Raw genomic sequence first — 19125 nt, 5'->3', positions numbered from 1 at the left:
GAGGAGATTAGTTTATCTTGGCATTGTGTTCATCACAGATATTATGGGCTGCAGGTCCAGTTCTTGTAATGTACTCTTCCATGTTCTATGTTCTGTGAAGCAATCCTCTGGATGATTTGATACAACATGCAAAACTTAAGGGCAGCATGGCGGGGCAGCAGTAGAATTGTTGCCTTTCAGGGCCAGAGACTGGGGGTTCGATCCTGACTATAGGTACTGCCCGTCTGGAGTTTGTACGTTCTCCCCATGACCGCTTGGGCTTTCTCCAGGTGTTCCGGTTTCCTCCCACATTCCAAAGACGTACAGGTTTGTAGGTTAAATGGCTTTGGTAAGAATTGTAAATTGTCCCTAGTGTGAAGGATAGTGCTTGTGTATGGGGATCGCTGGTCAGTGTGGACTCAGTGGGCCAAAGGCCACGCTTCCACACTGTATTTCTAAACTAAACTAAATTAACCCTGTGCTGATAACTAGTAATAACATCTTCCCAATGTAAATGACTAAGCATTGTGGAATCAAACCATCTCTCCTAGACTTCCACCACGAGCAACAATGCCAAGTCAGCCACCATCAAACACATGAGAGTACTGAACCAACCATATTATCTCCATGACTACACAAGCAGTATGGGAGTGGTGCATTGCAGCAAATAATTCAGCTGCAATTTGCACCATGATTCATGTATGGTGAAATGTTAATTTGTTGTATGGGTGCATTAAAACACTCCTGAAGTTTGCCACCAGTCAATAGAAAACAAATCACATCATTTCCACTGTCACTATTGAAGAACACAAGATAGGTGCAGAGATAAGCAAGACACTCCTAAATCCAGTTCCACTATTGAATAAGACACCTCTCTCTTTCCTGATCCATATCATCCAAATATCTATTTTTGACTTGAAACTTAATAATTGATCATCCACAATCCTAGGACTGAAGACATTACTCCTCGTCCTAGTTTAAAGCCACCCAACCCACTTATTCTGTGTTAATGCCTAGCTCTGGAAATGCATTGTTCAAACTTTTTCTTTGAGCGATACAGTTTTTGTTTTTCTCTATAATGTTCCAGCCACCAGACCTCATGTGACTTTAGGCACAGATTTGCCAATTCACTATAGAGAAGTTTGCAGTATCAAAAGTTCACAACGTTTTCCTTCTTCATAGTTGTTGACTAAAATAACATTATACATAAAAAGACACAACATGCTGTAGGTTTGAACAAGGGTCCCATCTACTCAGAACTGCTGTAGCTTTGGGAGCAACAGCAGCAGCAGGAGGAGATTAGCAAGAGATACGACTGATTGGCTCTAACCCAAGTGGGAGGAGAGAAGTGAAAACAGTTGAAAACTGAGGAATTTGGTTTGTAAATTGGTAAATCAGGCAATTTATCAGTCAATTTAAGTAAGACTGCTCTTTGGGAGCGGCAGTGAGTGAAGTGCCCTGTGAGAAAAGTGTGAGTCTTTGGCTCGAGAGTCTTCGGAGAGGAGGCTGAGGAGAGGAGACTACGCAAAACACTGCAGAGGGAGAGACGAAAGAAGGAGATGTCAGGCAAGCTGATTCAGTGTGATGCTTGCAGTATGTGGGAGGTCAAGGACACCGCTAGTGCCTCTGGCTGCTACAAATGCGAAAAGTGCATCCAGGTAGAGCTCCTGAAGGGCCGTGTTGGGGAACTGGAGAAGCAAGTGGATGACCTCCGGTTCGTCCGAGAAACGGAGTCGTTCCTCGACAAGTCCTACAGTACGATTGTTACACCTAAGGTACTGGAAGAGAGAAGGTGGGAGACAGTGAGAACGGGAGGGAAGCATGGAATGCCAACGTCCCCGGGGGTTGTACCTCTTGTGAACAGGTTCACCCACTTAGAAGCTGTCGGGACAGAAGAGGTGTTTACACTGGGCGGCGGACTGGCTTGTGATGCGAATAGGGCTGTTGAGCCAAAACCAAAAAGGCCTAAGGCAGGCAACGCCATTGTAGTGGGAGACTCCATTGTGAGAGGTACGGACAGGGGTTTCTGCGGCAACAGACGGGATGCGAGGATGGTGTGCTGCCTTCCTGGTGCCAGGATCCAGGATGTCACGGACAGAGTGCAGAAAATCCTCAAGGGCGAAGGTGAACATCCGGTAGTGGTAGTGCATGTCGGCACAAACGATGTCGGAAAGAAGGGGATGAATATTCTGCAGCGTGACTTTAGAGAGCTCGGAAAAATGCTGAAAAGCAGGACCTCCAGGGTTGTTATCTCCGGTTTGCTTCCAGTTCCTCGTGCTGGCGAGAGCAGGAACAGGGAGATACGGGACCTGAACGTGTGGCTGAGGAACTGGTGCACGGGGCAGGGATTTAGATTCTTAGATCACTGGGATCTGTTTTGGGGTAAGGGGGAACTGTACAAAAGGGACGGATTGCATCTTAACAGGTGTGGGACCAGCATTCTGGCAGGCAGGTTTGCCACTGCTACACGTGTGGTTTTAAACTGAATAAGGGGGGTGGGGTGTCGAATGGGCTAGTGGAGGATGGAGTTAAAGGGAAAGGGTTTCTTAAATGTGTGAGCGTAAAGACAGAGGGGTGTAAAATGAGGGTAGAAGCAATAGGTAGCAAGGTGAAAAGTAAAAGTGGCAGGCCGGAAAATCCAGGGCAAAAATCAAAAAGGGCCACTTTTCAACAAAATTGTATAAGGGGTAAGAGTGTTGTAAAAACAAGCCTGAAGGCTTTGTGTCTCAATGCAAGGAGCATTCGTAATAAGGTGGATGAGTTGAATGTGCAGATAGCTATTAATGACTATGATATAGTTGGGATCACGGAGACATGGCTCCAGGGTGACCAAGGCTGGGAGCTGAACATCCAGGGATATTCAATATTCAGGAGGGATAGAGAGAAAGGAAAAGGAGGTGGGGTAGCGTTGCTGATTAGAGAGGAGATTAACGCAATGGAAAGGAAGGACATTAGTTTGCAGGATGTGGAATCGGTATGGGTAGAGCTGCGAAACACTAAGGGGCAGAAAACGCTGGTGGGTGTTGTGTACAGGCCACCTAACAGTAGTAGTGAAGTTGGAGATGGTATCAAACAGGAAATTAGAAATGCGTGCGACAAAGGCAAAACCGTTATAATGGGTGACTTCAATCTACATATAGATTGGGTGAATCAAATTGGCAGGGGTGCTGAGGAAGAGGATTTTTTGGAATGTATGCGGGATAGTTATCTAAATCAACATGTAGAGGAACCAACGAGAGAGCAGGCTATTTTAGACTGGGTATTGAGTAATGAGGAAGGGTTAGTTAGCAGTCTTGTTGTACGTGCCCCCTTGGGCAAGAGTGACCATAATATGGTTGAGTTCTTCATTAGGATGGAGAGTGACATTGTTAATTCGGAAACAATGGTCCTGAACTTAAAGAAAGGTAACTTTGAGGGTATGAGACGTGAATTGGCCAAGATTGACTGGCAATTATTTCTAAAAGGGTTGACGGTGGATATGCAATGGAAGACATTTAAAGACTGCATGGATGAACTACAAAAATTGTTCATCCCAGTTTGGCAAAAGAATAAATCAGGGAAGGTAGTGCATCCGTGGATAACAAGGGAAATCAGGGATAGTATCAAAGCGAAGGATGATGCGTACAAATTAGCCAGAAAAAGCAGCATACCGGAGGACTGGGAGAAATTCAGAGACCAGCAGAGGAGGACAAAGGGCTTAATTAGGAAAGGAAAAATAGATTATGAAAGAAAACTGGCAGGGAACATAAAAACTGACTGCAAAAGTTTTTATAGATATGTGAAAAGAAAGAGATTAGTTAAAACAAATGTAGGTCCCTTGCAGTCAGAAACGGGTGAGTTGATCATGGGGAACAAGGATATGGCGGACCAATTGAATAACTACTTTGGTTCTGTCTTCACTAAGGAAGACATAAATAATCTGCCGGAAATAGCAGGGGACCGCGGGTCAAAGGAGTTGGAGGAATTGAGTGAAATCCAGGTTAGCCGGGAAGTGGTGTTGGGTAAATTGAATGGATTAAAGGCCGATAAATCCCCAGGGCCAGATAGGCTGCATCCCAGAGTACTTAAGGAAGTAGCTCCAGAAATAGTGGATGCATTAGTAATAATCTTTCAAAACTCTTTAGATTCTGGAGTAGTTCCTGAGGATTGGCGGGTAGCAAACGTAACCCCACTTTTTAAGAAGGGAGGGAGAGAGAAAACGGGGAATTACAGACCAGTTAGTCTAACATCGGTAGTGGGGAAACTGCTAGAGTCAGTTATTAAAGATGGGATAGCAGCACATTTGGAAAGTGGTGAAATCATTGGACAAAGTCAGCATGGATTTACAAAAGGTAAATCATGTCTGACGAATCTTATAGAATTTTTCGAGGATGTAACTAGTAGCGTGGATAGGGGAGAACCAGTGGATGTGGTGTATCTGGACTTCCAGAAGGCTTTCGACAAGGTCCCACATAAGAGATTAGTTTACAAACTTAAAGCACACGGCATTGGGGGTTCAGTATTGATGTGGATAGAGAACTGGCTGGCAAACAGGAAGCAAAAAGTAGGAGTAAACGGGTCCTTTTCACAATGGCAGGCAGTGACTAGTGGGGTACCGCAAGGCTCAGTGCTGGGACCCCAGCTATTTACAATATATATTAATGATCTGGATGAGGGAATTGAAGGCAATATCTCCAAGTTTGCGGATGACACTAAGCTGGGGGGCAGTGTTAGCTGTGAGGAGGATGCTAGGAGACTGCAAGGTGACTTGGATAGGCTGGGTGAGTGGGCAAATGTTTGGCAGATGCAGTATAATGTGGATAAATGTGAGGTTATCCATTTTGGTGGCAAAAACAGGAAAGCAGACTATTATCTAAATGGTGGCCGACTAGGAAAAGGGGAGATGCAGCGAGACCTGGGTGTCATGGTACACCAGTCATTGAAAGTGGGCATGCAGGTGCAGCAGGCAGTGAAGAAAGCGAATGGTATGTTAGCTTTCATAGCAAAAGGATTTGAGTATAGGAGCAGGGAGGTTCTACTGCAGTTGTACAGGGTCTTGGTGAGACCACACCTGGAGTATTGCGTACAGTTTTGGTCTCCAAATCTGAGGAAGGACATTATTGCCATAGAGGGAGTGCAGAGAAGGTTCACCAGACTGATTCCTGGGATGTCAGGACTGTCTTATGAAGAAAGACTGGATAGACTTGGTTTATACTCTCTAGAATTTAGGAGATTGAGAGGGGATCTTATAGAAACTTACAAAATTCTTAAGGGGTTGGACAGGCTAGATGCAGGAAGATTGCTCCCGATGTTGGGGAAGTCCAGGACAAGGGGTCACAGCTTAAGGATAAGGGGGAAATCCTTTAAAACCGAGATGAGAAGAACTTTTTTCACACAGAGAGTGGTGAATCTCTGGAACTCCCTGCCACAGAGGGTAGTCGAGGCCAGTTCATTGGCTATATTTAAGAGGGAGTTAGATGTGGCCCTTGTGGCTAAGGGGATCAGAGGGTATGGAGAGAAGGCAGGTACGGGATACTGAGTTGGATGATCAGCCATGATCATATTGAATGGCGGTGCAGGCTCGAAGGGCCGAATGGCCTACTCCTGCACCTAATTTCTATGTTTCTATGTTTCTATGTTTCTATGTATCATGTATAATGCCTAAATCCAACGGATGTGGGTAGCTTGCAGGTCTTGACCGGTATTGCTCCACCAAGAATCCACAGATCAGTAGCCGCATAACTTAATGTAGTAGACAAGTTGGGGACACCCGCCATTCGTGTCATTCCCATCACCCAGCCCCAAAATGGCTGAAGTCGAGGAAGTGCTTCCTTCACACAGTCCAGCCACTGTCACAGTCTCCTCAAGCAACCAGACTAGCCTTGTGGGAAAAGAAACGCAGTGAAAACCACCACCACGTAAAGATGCCAATCCCAACCAAGGAATAGCTACCAGCTGGTCACAGGTGTGGCTGGAAGACCTGGAAGTCCCTCAATAGGATTCATACAGGGATGGGCTGATGCAAGACCAATATGAGCAAATGGGGCTAGCAGATGCGGCAGACACAGAATGTGAATGTGGAACATCCGTACCATCCATCCAAGATGTCCACTTCTTGGAGAACAATGCTGCCTGGAAGATCTAGCGGTGTCAAATGAGAAGGCTGTCCACTGTGCAAGAGCCTGGCCGAACATTTGAAACACAGATGATGGACACGAAAGAAGAAAAATGTTAAGAAGAGTCCCGGCCATGTTCTCTAGAAATGCTGCTTGGCCTGCTGAGTTACTCCAGCACTGTGTCTTTTTTTTGTAAATTCTGCAGATTCTGCAGTTCCTTGTTTCTACTTTACTGGAGTAACTCAGTGAGTCAGTTAAAATCTCTGGAGAACATGGATACGTGACATTTCAGGTCGGGACACCTCTTAACATTATACATGATATTATGACTAAATCTAAATTAATCCTTTCCACAAGACTCATGAAACAATGTGAGTACTCAGTCATTTTGGAGGAAATTCTCTAAGATCCTATAGAGAAATATATTTATGGGAGGTAGGCTTGGAGGGGAGGGTGCTCCTCAACTGTGGAGCATCTTAGATAATACAGCTCACCCCCTCCATGACACACTGGTCAACCTGAGGAGTGCCTTCAGCAACAGACTGGTTCCACCAAGATGCAGTACAGAACGCCAAAGGCGATCCTTTTCCCCTGTGGCTAGCAAACTCTACAACTCCTCCCCCAACCCCTTCCACTCGTTACTTTAATTTCATGTTTCATGTATGTTGTGTTTTCTGTCTGTTGGCAGACCAATTTCCCTCCTGGGATAAATAAAGTTGTGGCGTATCATAGCGTATTGTATATAAAACTAAATTCAAAGTTTAGCAACTTTAGAAAGTTTAACATAGAAATAAGTTGCATACTAAATCAAGCTCCTTCGGAACTAATCATAAATTTGTACAAAGGTATGTCAGCATGGATCAGATAAACCCATCAATCTTACAAAAACTCCAGAGAACTGAGCTTTAAATATAATCTCCTTCAACATCAAAAAAATGTTAATTCCAGGGTAGAGAACCTTTGGGAAAACATAGAGAAATCTTTCCTGATCCATCATTGAAATTAACTAATTACTGATGACGAGTCACTATCACTGTGAATGTAACTAATCCCTTGACCTCCAGTGCACGCCAAGCACTCCCTTGAATAGATCTTTTCCTATTCTCATTTATTTTCACATTGCTGGCAGACTAAATATCACCCAACACTCACACTCACACACAAATCTAACAGTTAGCACTGCCTTCACTGTCTATGCGGCCTATTACTTCTTACAACCTTGGTTAGATTCTCCAGACGCAATATATATTCATATTGAACAAATTCTAAGAAGGATGTTATTTTATTAAAGATGGCTCAGGGAAGGCATGCTACAATGATCAGAAGCACAAGGGATTGTCCTTAGAAGTAGGATTAAACTGGTTTAAATTCCTGTCAATGAAGTTTAGAAGAATCAAAAGCAATCCAGTGGAAACATGTGAATTTTAGGGGTTTGCACAGGGTAAATGCTGAAAGGATAGTTCATGTCACAGGAACAGAATTAGGGCATTCGACCCATTCAGTCTATGCCATTCAATCAAAGTTGACCTATATTTCTCTCTCAACACCATTCTCCTGCCTTCTCCCCATAACCTTTGACACTCTTACTAATCAAGAACCTGTCAACCTCTGCTTTAAAATTATCCAAGCACTTGGCCTCCACAGCCGTCCATGGCAATGAGTTCTACAGATTCACCACCTCTTCCTCTCATGGGACAGCCAAAGGGCATCATCACAGAATAAAACGGTGCCCATTTAAGACTGGAATGCAGACGAATTTCTTCTTTTGGACGGCTGGGAGTCATTGGCATTCCTTGGCACAGAGACCTGTGTGGCCTGGTCCTCCTGTATATTTAAAGCTGAGATCAATAGGTTTCTAATTAATAAAAGAATAGGGGGCAAGGGGATGCAGCAGGAAGGTGAATTTGAGGAATTTCAGATCTGCTTTATTGTCGTAAAGTCAGAGAGTCATACAGTATGGAAACGAGCCTTTTTATCCATCTCGTCCATGCCAAACAAGATGCCCCATCTAAACTAGTTCCATTTGTCTGCGTTTGGCCTTTTCCCTTTAAACCTTGCTTATCCATGTGTTTTTGCCTCAAGGAATGATGGAGCATTTTAAAAGGAATTAGACCAAGTGCAGACCCGTTGGGTCTGTTCCTCCAATGTGTGGTTGCGGGGGAGGGGGGGTGGGCTGGGGAGGGGGTGGGGGGTGGGCTGGGGTGGGGGGGGGGGGCGGCATGCGGCGTCACACACACTAACTACCCCCCCGCACAAACGCTAACTACCCCCCTTGATATTATATTAATATTACTTTGCTCCTTTTACCCCATAACCGCCCTATCCACTGACTCATAGCCCCCAACTCGCAAGCATGTCTAGAGAGGGAGGGGAGGGAGGGTAGAGAGTGAGGGAAGAGCGAGAATGGGGAGAGATAGACAGAAGGGCAAGAGACAGAGGGAAGGGGGGGGTGGAGGGGTGGAGGAGAGGGAGGGTGGGTGGGGGGGGGGAGGAGGGGAGCAAGAGATGGGAGGAGAGAGAGGGGGAAAGGGGGGCTGAGAGGGGGGGAAGGGAAGGGGGGGAGTTGGGGTGGGAAGGGAGAGGGAGAGGAGGGGGGAAGGGACGGGGAGGTGGAAGGAAGGGGGTGGAGGGAAAGGGTTAGGGGAGGAGTGGAGGGGAGGGTGTGGAGGGGGAAGGGGGTTTAGGGGAGGGAGGGTGGGGGAGGGCAGGGGGTTGGGGAGAGGGAGGGGGAGAGAGAGAGGGGAGAGAGAGAGGGGAGAGAGATGGAGAGGGGGAGAGGGAGAGAGCGGGGAGAGAGTGAGAGAGAGAGGAGGGAGGGAGAGAGAGGGGGTAGGGAGAGAGAGGAGAGGGGGAAGAGAGGGGGGAGAGAGGGGGGGGAGAGAGAGAGAGAGAGGGAGAGAGAGAGAGGAGAGGGGCGGGTCGACAGCCCGAGCGAGGCATGGAGCGATCTGAGGACGGTGAAAAGCAGCAGGGGACCAGCCAATTGTGGGGGGGGGGGGGGAAGACAGGGTGCAGTGTACATGGTTATCTCTGGTCGGCACGGACTACGTGGGCCAAATGGCCTGTTTCCGCACTGTATCTCTAAAGTCTAAAGGTGCTTCTGTGTGGCACCTTTTGAAATTCCTGCATTGAAGATGCGATAGAAATATTAGTTATTATTGTTAACTCAATGTGCAGCATGATCAACTTTACTTTGTTTTCAGACTTTCAAGATCAATCCTCTAACTACTTATAGTTGGTGCATTCATGTAGGTAGAATAACAGACACAAAAAGAGAATGCTACAATACCTTGAGCAGAAATAAAGATCATCCGATGACTCTACTCAGTAAATGTGGAACTCTTGCACTCTATATGTCAAACTAGCCATGAGCAACAACAGGTGAAATCTACTTACATATGTGAAAATATTTAGGTAGCTTCTTGCATCAGTAAATAGTCAGTGTTCTGCATTTAATAATTTTCCATTATGATATGGAATATAAAGCATTAGGAATAGCTGGTACTTCAATGCAATTTATAATGTCATTTGATGCAGTCACGTGTGCAGCAAACAGCATCCTTCCTCTTGTCCAGCTACTCCTGTCTTTCGCAACCATCAAAGACACAAATGCAACAAAACACTGCATGGTTGTGTCTTGCTATGAGTTTGGCTTCAGGAATTAAATAGACAGTGCATTAGACATGAATATTCTTTTGTTTTATTAAGATTAAATACTGACCAGCACTTAAGTCAACTTGGGAAATGGCATAAAATAGATAAGGACCTCAATGTTGCTGATGATAATAACTTGATGTTTACTACATTCGTATGAAATTAGCCCAGATAAGACCCAAATAACGGAGTAATCAACTGAGGTAATAAATGAGAGCTAACTTTATAAGAAGATAATGAGCATTTGATTGCACTCATCAAGTGGAGTTTAGAAGTTATCATGACCAGCAATATCAATGCGACAAATCAGGACCAGATAGGGTGGCACAATGGTGCAGTGTTCTGTTGCTGCTTTACAGCGCCAGAGACCCGGGTTCGATCCTGACTACGGGTGCTGTCTGTTCAGAGCTTGCACGTTCTCCCTATTACTGCATGAGCTTTTCTCTGGGTGCTCCGGTTTCCTCCCACACTCCAAAGACGTACAGATTAGTAGGCTAATTGGCTTCGGTAAAATTGTAAATTGTCCCTAGTGTTCAGGATGGTGCTAGTGTACGGTGTGATCGCTGGTCGGCAAGGACTCGGTGGTTCGAAGGGCCTATTTCTGTGCTGAATCTCCAAAGACTAAAGTCTAAAACTAGAGCAATAATTCTACAGTTGCTCATTCCAGGAATATCTGGATAGGTTCAATTAATGTAACACTTCAAGTGCAAACAACTAACATGCAATACAATAAATTGCAAAATTAAAATGTTAGATTTTACCACTAAGTGAGCAGTTCACATATTTACCTACATATCCACATTCGCCTTGTATTTTTGGTCTTTATGTTGAAAGGCATGTGGTATCCCCACCTCTCGTGTTTCTGCTTTCTCTTTTTTATGAATCACAAATGCCAACAGCCCCTGAGCATCTCAACAAGATCTCCCAAGCTGCTGAAGTGCTAACCACCGTGCTGTTGCCAGAATCTGGTTAACAACGACTAGACATTTGTTCGCTAAGGAGGAGGAGGTCAGAAGGATGACGCATCCTGGATACAAGTGACTGGTTCAGGAATGTATCATAGTTGGCTTCATAAGGAATTGCCTCAGGGGACATCTCTGAAAGAAATACTGCAGCACTGATTTTAACAGATGAGTTTGTGCTCCTGGCAAATTCTCCTCGAGGTCTAGTGAAAAGTCGGCTAACCAATAGATTATGATAATGGGTGCTTCAAAGTCAGGTATAACCCAAGAGAATCACAAGGAAATGTTGTCCTAAAAGTTAGATTTATTTCAATGCCTGGAGATTCTAACAAACAGCAAATGCACCTTGAACTCTGTGTTGCAGATCAGCACTGAAGAGTATTCGAGTCTTTTTCCACCCTTCCTCAGTCAGAGCACAGAGCTGTGGTATTTAGGAAATTTGTCCAAACTGTTTGCCTTCATGGCTCATTGTTATTAACATAAAGCAGAAAGAGTTGATGCACTGTACAAGTAAGACTCAGGACCAATTTGTGAAAGGGATATGTGGATAAAGGGGAGAAGGGCTAGACGTCAAGGATGTTCGAAAGGTCACTGTTCCTCATCACTGCAACTCTTGGAGGAAAATCTAGAGTTTAGAGTTTAGAGAGAAACAGGCCCTTCGGCCCACCGGGTCCGTAATGACCAGCGATCCCAGTACACTAGCACTATCCTACACACGAGCGACAATTTACAATTTTTACTGAAGCCTATTAACCTGAAAACCTGTACGTCTCTGGAGTGTGGGAGAAAACCGAAGCACCTGGTGAAGACGCAAGCGATCACGGGGGCAATGTACAAACTCTGTACACAGCACCTCCAGTCACAGGATCAAACCGGGTCTTTTGCGCTGCAACTCTACTGCTGTGCCACCGTGCTGCCTGTCTGATGGCAGACTCATTTTATAAAGCACTTCACACAAACGCTTGGTAATGAGGAAGACTGGTATTGTTATTTAGACTAGCAATATCAAGGGTCAGGTATTGTGGATGGAAGTTTCTTATGTTAGCCTACTCTGTGGCATATTGCAATGAAGAAGTGGATAATAAATACTGGGATGTGATGTCTGAAGATTGAGTTAGAGCATACACTCATATACATGTGATTTGCTGCTTATAGAAATTCAGTTATAGGTGGGCAAACAGATAATGTTATAACTGCAGGACTACCAATCTAAGAGAAATGATATGCGCTCATGCAGTGGTCATGTAGATGGTATAAATATACAAGTATTCTTTTAATAGTTCTGCTAACCAACATACTCCTGGCATTCACTGGACTTTGGCAAATATTTGATCTCCACTCTTAAGTTGATTGACAATTAACTACTTTTCTTGGAGGAATGAGACACGGTAATTGGTTCTTCCTGAGGTCACATCACTTGAGATAATACAGTTGCGAATGAAATTTGAAAAAATAAGTCAAGTACAACATCGGGCACCAAAACAACAGTGACACAACTTTGGTAAACCAATATCTGAACCAGACAGCCAGCAGTGGGCTCGGCTAACACAAACATTCAGCGCATCGGTCCCATTAACAAAATCAGGACAGATGGACTTGAAATGGTTTCCATTTTCATTTTAGTTCTACTTAAGTCAATAAACAATTGTCTGAATGGATTATGGATTACGGGAGAACATCTTTGCAGAACAAATATTGTTGGTCTTCTGTACTGCCAATCTGGGCATCATTAACGCAGACACCCAAACAACCACAAGAGGCCTTGAGTACTTCGGTGGTTGTTCATGACAACAAAAGTCCAGTGATCTGACACGATTCAGAACAAATTAATACAACGTCCGTATCCAACATCAGTATAAAGGCAACATTAGTTCAAAACAATAGAAACACAGTTAATTGAAGACGCCATTTTAAGATGACACAGTTCATTCCGCCATCTTATGGCACAAGATAACATTTTATGATGTGATAAAATCATAACATTGGTGCCATGAAAAGTTCATTCATTTTACAGAGCATCCTATTTAAAAAAATCCTTCCAGGAAAATAACAGGCAAAATTTATATTAACTAAAATATTCTGCTACGATCTACAACAATAGAGACGCTTAATGATTCTGGCCATCTCATAAATTCCACGTGGGAAACATTTTTTGGCTATAGATTTAACTTACCAGTGGGAGATGCTTCCAAAACGTGGCCCACGTATGGTCCTTCCCTGAAGAGGGGTTTGTTATCGTTCTGATCGATAATAGTGATGTACAGTGTGGCTGGTCCTTCAAGGAGCTTTCCACTAGGGTCAGTAAGTTCAACTTGCAGCTATTTGAAGTAGAGATGGATTGAGTGAGTTAAATTACTACAGTGACAGAAGCATGCACCAAAAATTCTTTCACATCAGCAATTTTCTTTCCACAAGCCCCAGGCTGGGTGAACAAGTTAGTCTCCTGAGAATTCCACCAGAAATAAAGAACAATCAAAATGTTTCTTTCCTCATGACAAATCAATTCACGTTTAGATTGCACTTGACCTGTTGCAATTGGTTGCAATAGTATGCATATAAAAAAAATTCTGCAGCTGTGACAGGGATCTAGCAGCAAATTGAATTGAATATATCTACTTAGCAGCAAAAGGGAGATGGAGTGGGCAATTGAATTGTAAGGAAGATAACTACAAAACATTATAGGAGAGAAACAGGTAGCATTTAGCATGTTGTATTTTTGGTGGTTCTTTGAAATTATATTCCAATTCCCTCAATCTTTAGAAAATTTAGGTCTTAGAAAATTTCCTTTTCAAGTTTCCATCCAATGTATAATGTAAGATGAATAAATCTGCTGCCATCATGTTCTTAAGCTGAGGTAAGTCTGCTGGTGAGATGAATGAATGAACATTTTAAGTTTTCACAGACATATTGATCTCCATCTCTGTCGAAAGACCAGAGAAAAGAAATAGTACATGTATGAACCCAGGTCACAAATTTAGCAATAATAATAATAATTTCCAGATTCCAGAAGCATAGTATTTTTGGCCTTACAGAATGACCACATTGATCACGTTTTTTTTTTATCCCTCTCGAACAATAAAGATACATGCAATCTGAACTAGAGTTAGGTAATACCACCGGGTGGCGCCAGCAATGGTTGCCTCGCCAACAGTCTGTCAGTCCCTTTCTTCGTTGCTTTTTAGTATGTTTTTAATGTGTGTTTTTAGTGTTCTTTAGCTTGTTTTATTTGGGGGGTGGGAGAGGGGGTTGGGGGAAACTTTTTCTAATCTCTTACCTCAACAGAGTTGCGATTTTTTTCCGTATCGTATCTCCGTCCGCACTGCGGCCTAACATAGGAGTTGGCAGCCTTTGATGTAGATCTCTACAGCGGGTGACTGTGGACTTTAACATTGTGGAGCTCGCGGTTTCTGGTCAGAGACCGACACTGGGAACTCCAAGCCGCAGGAGCTTCAACCGTCCTGACAAAGGAGCTTCAACCCCCCCCCCCCGATGTGGGGGTTTTGACCACCGGCTGCGGGAGCTTCAATCGCCCCGACTGCGGATGGTTCAACTGCCCTGACCATGGGAGAAAAATTATGGAAAAAGATTGTACTTTATTGCCTTCCATCACAGTGAGGAACGTGGGGAATTCGCTGTGGTGGATGTTTATGTTAACTTTTATGTATTTGTGTGTCTTGTTGCTTTATTTAGTATGGCTGTATGGTAATTTGCATATCACTGTACCTTAATTGTGACAATAAAAGACCTTTGAAACCCGAATAACTAGCTTCTAGTTTGAAACTTGGTGGGCTCAAGCAGCCTTTATTGAAGGATGACAACATTGAAGGAGGCCTTTGCATCAACTATTAAAATGAAGACCTCAGCATTTTCATTCATAAAACACAAGATACATGAAACATTAAATTAAAGTGGCGAGTGGAAAGGATTAGGGATGTGCAAAGATTCGGGGAGGAGGAAGGGTAGGGGAGTTAGTCTACCCCACGACAGAAGGGGGAAGAGTTTTACAGTTCGATAGCTACAGGGAAAAAGGATCTTCTGTGGCATTCTGTACTGCATCTTGGTATATCATGATACTGGCCGAAACGTAGTTTCAAGAATGGTGTTTGGAGGATAGGATTTATAAACTTCAGTATGAAGATATCGTTCATTCATGGATGATGAATTCTGAGCAAAATAGATCCAGCATATGCCCTAAACAGTTGAAATATTTATTTCCAGAGGGTTTCTTCATTAAGAATCATGCCCTTAATTAATATATGCAATGCATCTAATACATTTCACAGTGCATGCAAGAGATTCAATAAAGATAAAGGAACTGCATAAAACTTTATAGATTTTGGAATGATATTTTTGAAATATTTACAAAATTATTCAAGACAAGAATGGAACCTAATACTGAAATGATTATATTTGGCGTAATGGAAGATGGGAATAAATTGAACACATCTCAAAATCTATTCCTTAACTATGGTTTAATAATAGCAAAAAAATTAATTCTTAAATTTTGGAAGGGTACATCAATACCAACGCTTAAAATGTGGATTGCAAGTATGTTGGACACCGCTCATCTTGAAGAAATGCGATTCCCCCTAATGGATAAATCAGACCAATTCATAATGAGTTGGTCTCCATTCGTCGTTTTTTTGGAATCATATGGTGCAACACAATTGTAAAAAATAACTGTTTCAGGACTGGATGAGGGTTGGTCAAGATTATATCTCCTTGATCTCCTTTTCTTTTTTATTTTATTTTATTTTCTCTATTTTCTCTCTCAACTTTCTTCATTTACTCGTTTTCTTTTTTCACACACTATATATTTCACATATTTCTATCCTTTACTATCCAACTTCTTTTTCTTATTCTAATCTTTTTTCAATGTAACAAAAAAAAAAAAAGAAGTTGTACATAAAATGTATTATGAAAATATATATTAGGCACTTTGGTGCCATATGACTGTACTTACTTCTAATAAAATAAAATATTAAAAAAAAAAAAAAAAGATAAAGGAACTGACAATTTCAACAGCAGGAGAATTCATTCACGGACTGAGCACAGACTCTAGGGCCTGTCCCACTTAGGAGATTTTTTTGGCAACTGCCGGCGACAGTCACTGTGTATCAGTTCGCCGAATAACTTAAGTCACATACAGTGATTAAGATCCAAAGACTTTATTAGCTCTACAGCATAGGTAACTTCATCTTAATACGTAACTCAAGACTGAGGGAGAAAGGGTTAAGAAGCTTTCTGTTAAACTAGTGGACGTAACTACAAAGTATGACTCATAACATGAGTGACACTGATCTACATGGACCCCCCTACGACAATGTCTACGACAACCTACCACCTAGTCAACGTCAAGCTATGGCAAGCTACCGACAACCGGCGACCCATTAGGACATCCACCTACGATCACACCTACGACAACCTACGACCGCACAGGCTACAACCTACGACAACCAAAGTCAACCTAGGTCCACCCGCGACAAGCTACGACCCTGTCGGCGACAATTGCAGACAATTTAGTCGTTGGTACCTGTCGCCGGTTGACGAAGATTGACATAGGTAGTCGCCAGTGGAATTCACCGAAGTCATCACCCAGCGACAACCTACTTTACCTGGCGACAACCTGCGTCATCCTGGCGACAACCTATGACAGTACCTACAACAGGAGAAGACAAGCTACTTCAAGCCCACAGTCGCCGAAAGGTTTTGAACATTTCAAAATCCAGCGGCGACAAGAAAAAAGTTACGACTCTTTAGGTGATTTGAGGAGACAACTCACGACCATAAAGGTGTCACCCTGCAACCACGTGGCGACAGCCTAGTTGCCAAAAAAATTGCCTAAGTGGGACAAGCTCTTCTCCCACTGCTACATCTTGAAATGCTGCACCAAATTTAAGCCAAAAATGGAAAATAAAATGGTATTAATACACAATTACGTCTCCCCTTGTGTCCTTTCTATTCACTTCTTGTATGTCTTACAGGCTACGATTTAAGGCTGTGCTTACTTATTTCTAGCAGTGATGTTACCACAAATTCTAAATACTTTCGTTAAGGTAAAGGATTTTGAAAAGTCGATGGCAGAGGGAAAAAAAAGTGGCTCTTTATTGTTTACCCATAATGGGGAATGTGTTTTAAGGTTGAATTAGATAATTTGAATTGAAAACAGAATCCTCATTCCATAAAAGGACACAAAGTGCTGGAGTAACTCAGCAGGTCAGGCAGCATCCCTGGAGAACATGGATAGGTGATGTTTTTCGGTTCGGGACCCTTCCTCAGACTGATTGTACGGGTGGGAAAGGAGTTGGAAAAAGGCTTTCTTTTTTCTTGAAAGCTTTCTTCTCCCTTCATTCCATAATGTTATCATAGACTATAGAAAGCAAAATTATACAGGTGCACAACCTTTTATCCGAAGATCCAAATAACGAAAACCTCCGAATAGCGGCCATTTTTTCGGTCCTTGAAGAAAGGTCCTTGAAAACGTTCAACGAGGGCGGCCCGCAGAGGTGACAGCGGAACCTCCGGTCGGTCCTTGAAGAAAGGGGAACTAAATCCCCATTCATAAAAGAGAAGGTGAGGGTATATTGCGCGGGAGGGTTAATAATTGACAATATGCTGCTGCCTACCCGCTGAGTTAAAAAGTTCCCACGGTAGACTCACGATACACAGTGTATCGTGAGTCTTGCGTGGGAACTTTTTAACTCAGCGGGGCAGGCAGCAGCAGATTGTCGCTCGCTTCAGTTTCACCCCACCTACACCCCTCTGCTTCCCGGCTATGTGTGTGACCTCTTCCCTCCCCTCTCCAGCTCCCCGCCCATTGCACCGGCGCGGGGGCTTTGCACTGTCTTCACGTCGGCGATTGCAGCAGGACCGTGCCAGTCACCGGAGACGTCAGGACCAACGGGACACCGACCCCCAGGCCCAGCACAAGCACGGAGATCCCAGAGGTCAACAGCAGCCCAGCCCAGCCCCGTTCCAACTACAGAGGAACCTGGGTTGCGGATGACGGGGCGCAGCTCGGGGCGTCGTAGGGGCCCATCGGGGAGCGGGTTCCTGTTGGTCCTGACGTCTCCGGCCACCTGCCATCCTCCGGGAACTGTACCGCCCTTGCAGGAGAGTGGGGTTGTTTGCAGTTGCAGAGGGAGGGGGCAAGGGCGGTACAGCTCCCAGTCTCAGCTCATGTCCAGGGGGGTGGCCGGAGACGTCAGGACCAACGGGACACCGACCCCCAAGCCCACTGCAAGCACGGAGATCCCAGAGACCCACAGCCAGCAGCAACTCCAGCCCAGCCCCGCTCCAACTCCAGAGGAACACGTAGGGGCAGAAGCTGATGGTGTGCAAGGTACGTCTTGTTCTTGGGGTGGCGGATGAGGGGCCGCAGCTCGGGCTGTGGGCAAACTGCCACTTGTCGCCGTAGCGGCCCATCGGGGAGCGGATTCCTCTGGAGTTGGAGGGGGAGAGGGGTATTGTGCTGTTTGATCGCCCCCTGCTATCCCAGGGACAGGGAGGCACAGCGGCTTTTTAGACTGGTGGGCAATCACTTCCAAAGTTCTGCCCACACAGTCAGTACACCTCTCCTACACTGCATTTCATACAAACATTTATTCTGCAAGAAAAAACTACATTGAAGACACAAACTCGCGACCGAGTTTACTGCCGGGATCAAGGCGCAAACTCGCGACCTTGCGGATATGAGCCGAGCACGCTACCACTGAGCCAGCCATTAAAATCTACGCTAAAAAATTTCCATTCCGAAGACCGCCAAATTCTGAATTACGAAAAGTGTCTGGTCCCAAGGCTTTCGGATAAAAGGTTGTGCACCTGTATCATATTTTTCTATTTTGGAATATTTGCACAGGTATCATCAATGAAGTTACCGTTCCCTTATTTTTAAGAACTATTCGCTGAAAACAAACAGCTAATGTTTATTTTTAGCAATGGGCCACAGTATGTTTAAAAGCTGCACAGAATATTAAGTGTCCAAAGGTTAGAATTAAAATATTACATTTTAGAACCCTATTTTAGAAAACTATTTTTCTATTATTTCAAAGATTGGATAGAACTTTATCTGGATATAATTTTGACTCAGATATTGAGCGTAATTTATTTTGGCATTCTCACCATGATAGGTCATACTAATCACCGATTTGTAGTAAAAAATTTGCTACACCACCGTAACTTTCTGTCAATACTTACTTGAGGAGCCCTGTTGCAATGTTAATGGAAAAATCAGACAGTAGTGACCTCAGAAATATGCAATTACTTTAGATAGAATCGCTGCAGGAAGAGTCACCAATCAAAGATAATTTTATTGAAATGAGTTTGCTTTGCTCGTGTTTATGCTTAGACCCCGATCAACTGAATTTTTCAAATGTGCTACAGCCAAATTTCCAGTAAATGAGTTCAGGATGAGTATTGAATGTGTTTTGTTGAAT

At 43.9% G+C, this 19125-nt stretch overlaps 1 protein-coding gene across 1 annotated transcript in view; it reads right to left on the bottom strand.

The window, feature by feature from the left end:
- The window catches only part of cdh13 (cadherin 13), a 1031775-nt gene that overhangs the window by 511171 nt on the left and 501479 nt on the right, over positions 1-19125 (bottom strand). Inside the window, exon 6 of the mRNA XM_033035775.1 lies at positions 12864-13008. Within this exon, the coding sequence (XP_032891666.1) occupies positions 12864-13008 (145 nt within the window). The remainder of the gene's footprint in view (positions 1-12863; positions 13009-19125) is intronic.

The sequence above is a fragment of the Amblyraja radiata genome, chromosome 17, assembly GCF_010909765.2.
Source record: "Amblyraja radiata isolate CabotCenter1 chromosome 17, sAmbRad1.1.pri, whole genome shotgun sequence".
NCBI lineage: Eukaryota > Metazoa > Chordata > Chondrichthyes > Rajiformes > Rajidae > Amblyraja > Amblyraja radiata.
This window is presented reverse-complemented; position numbering and strand designations above follow the sequence as displayed.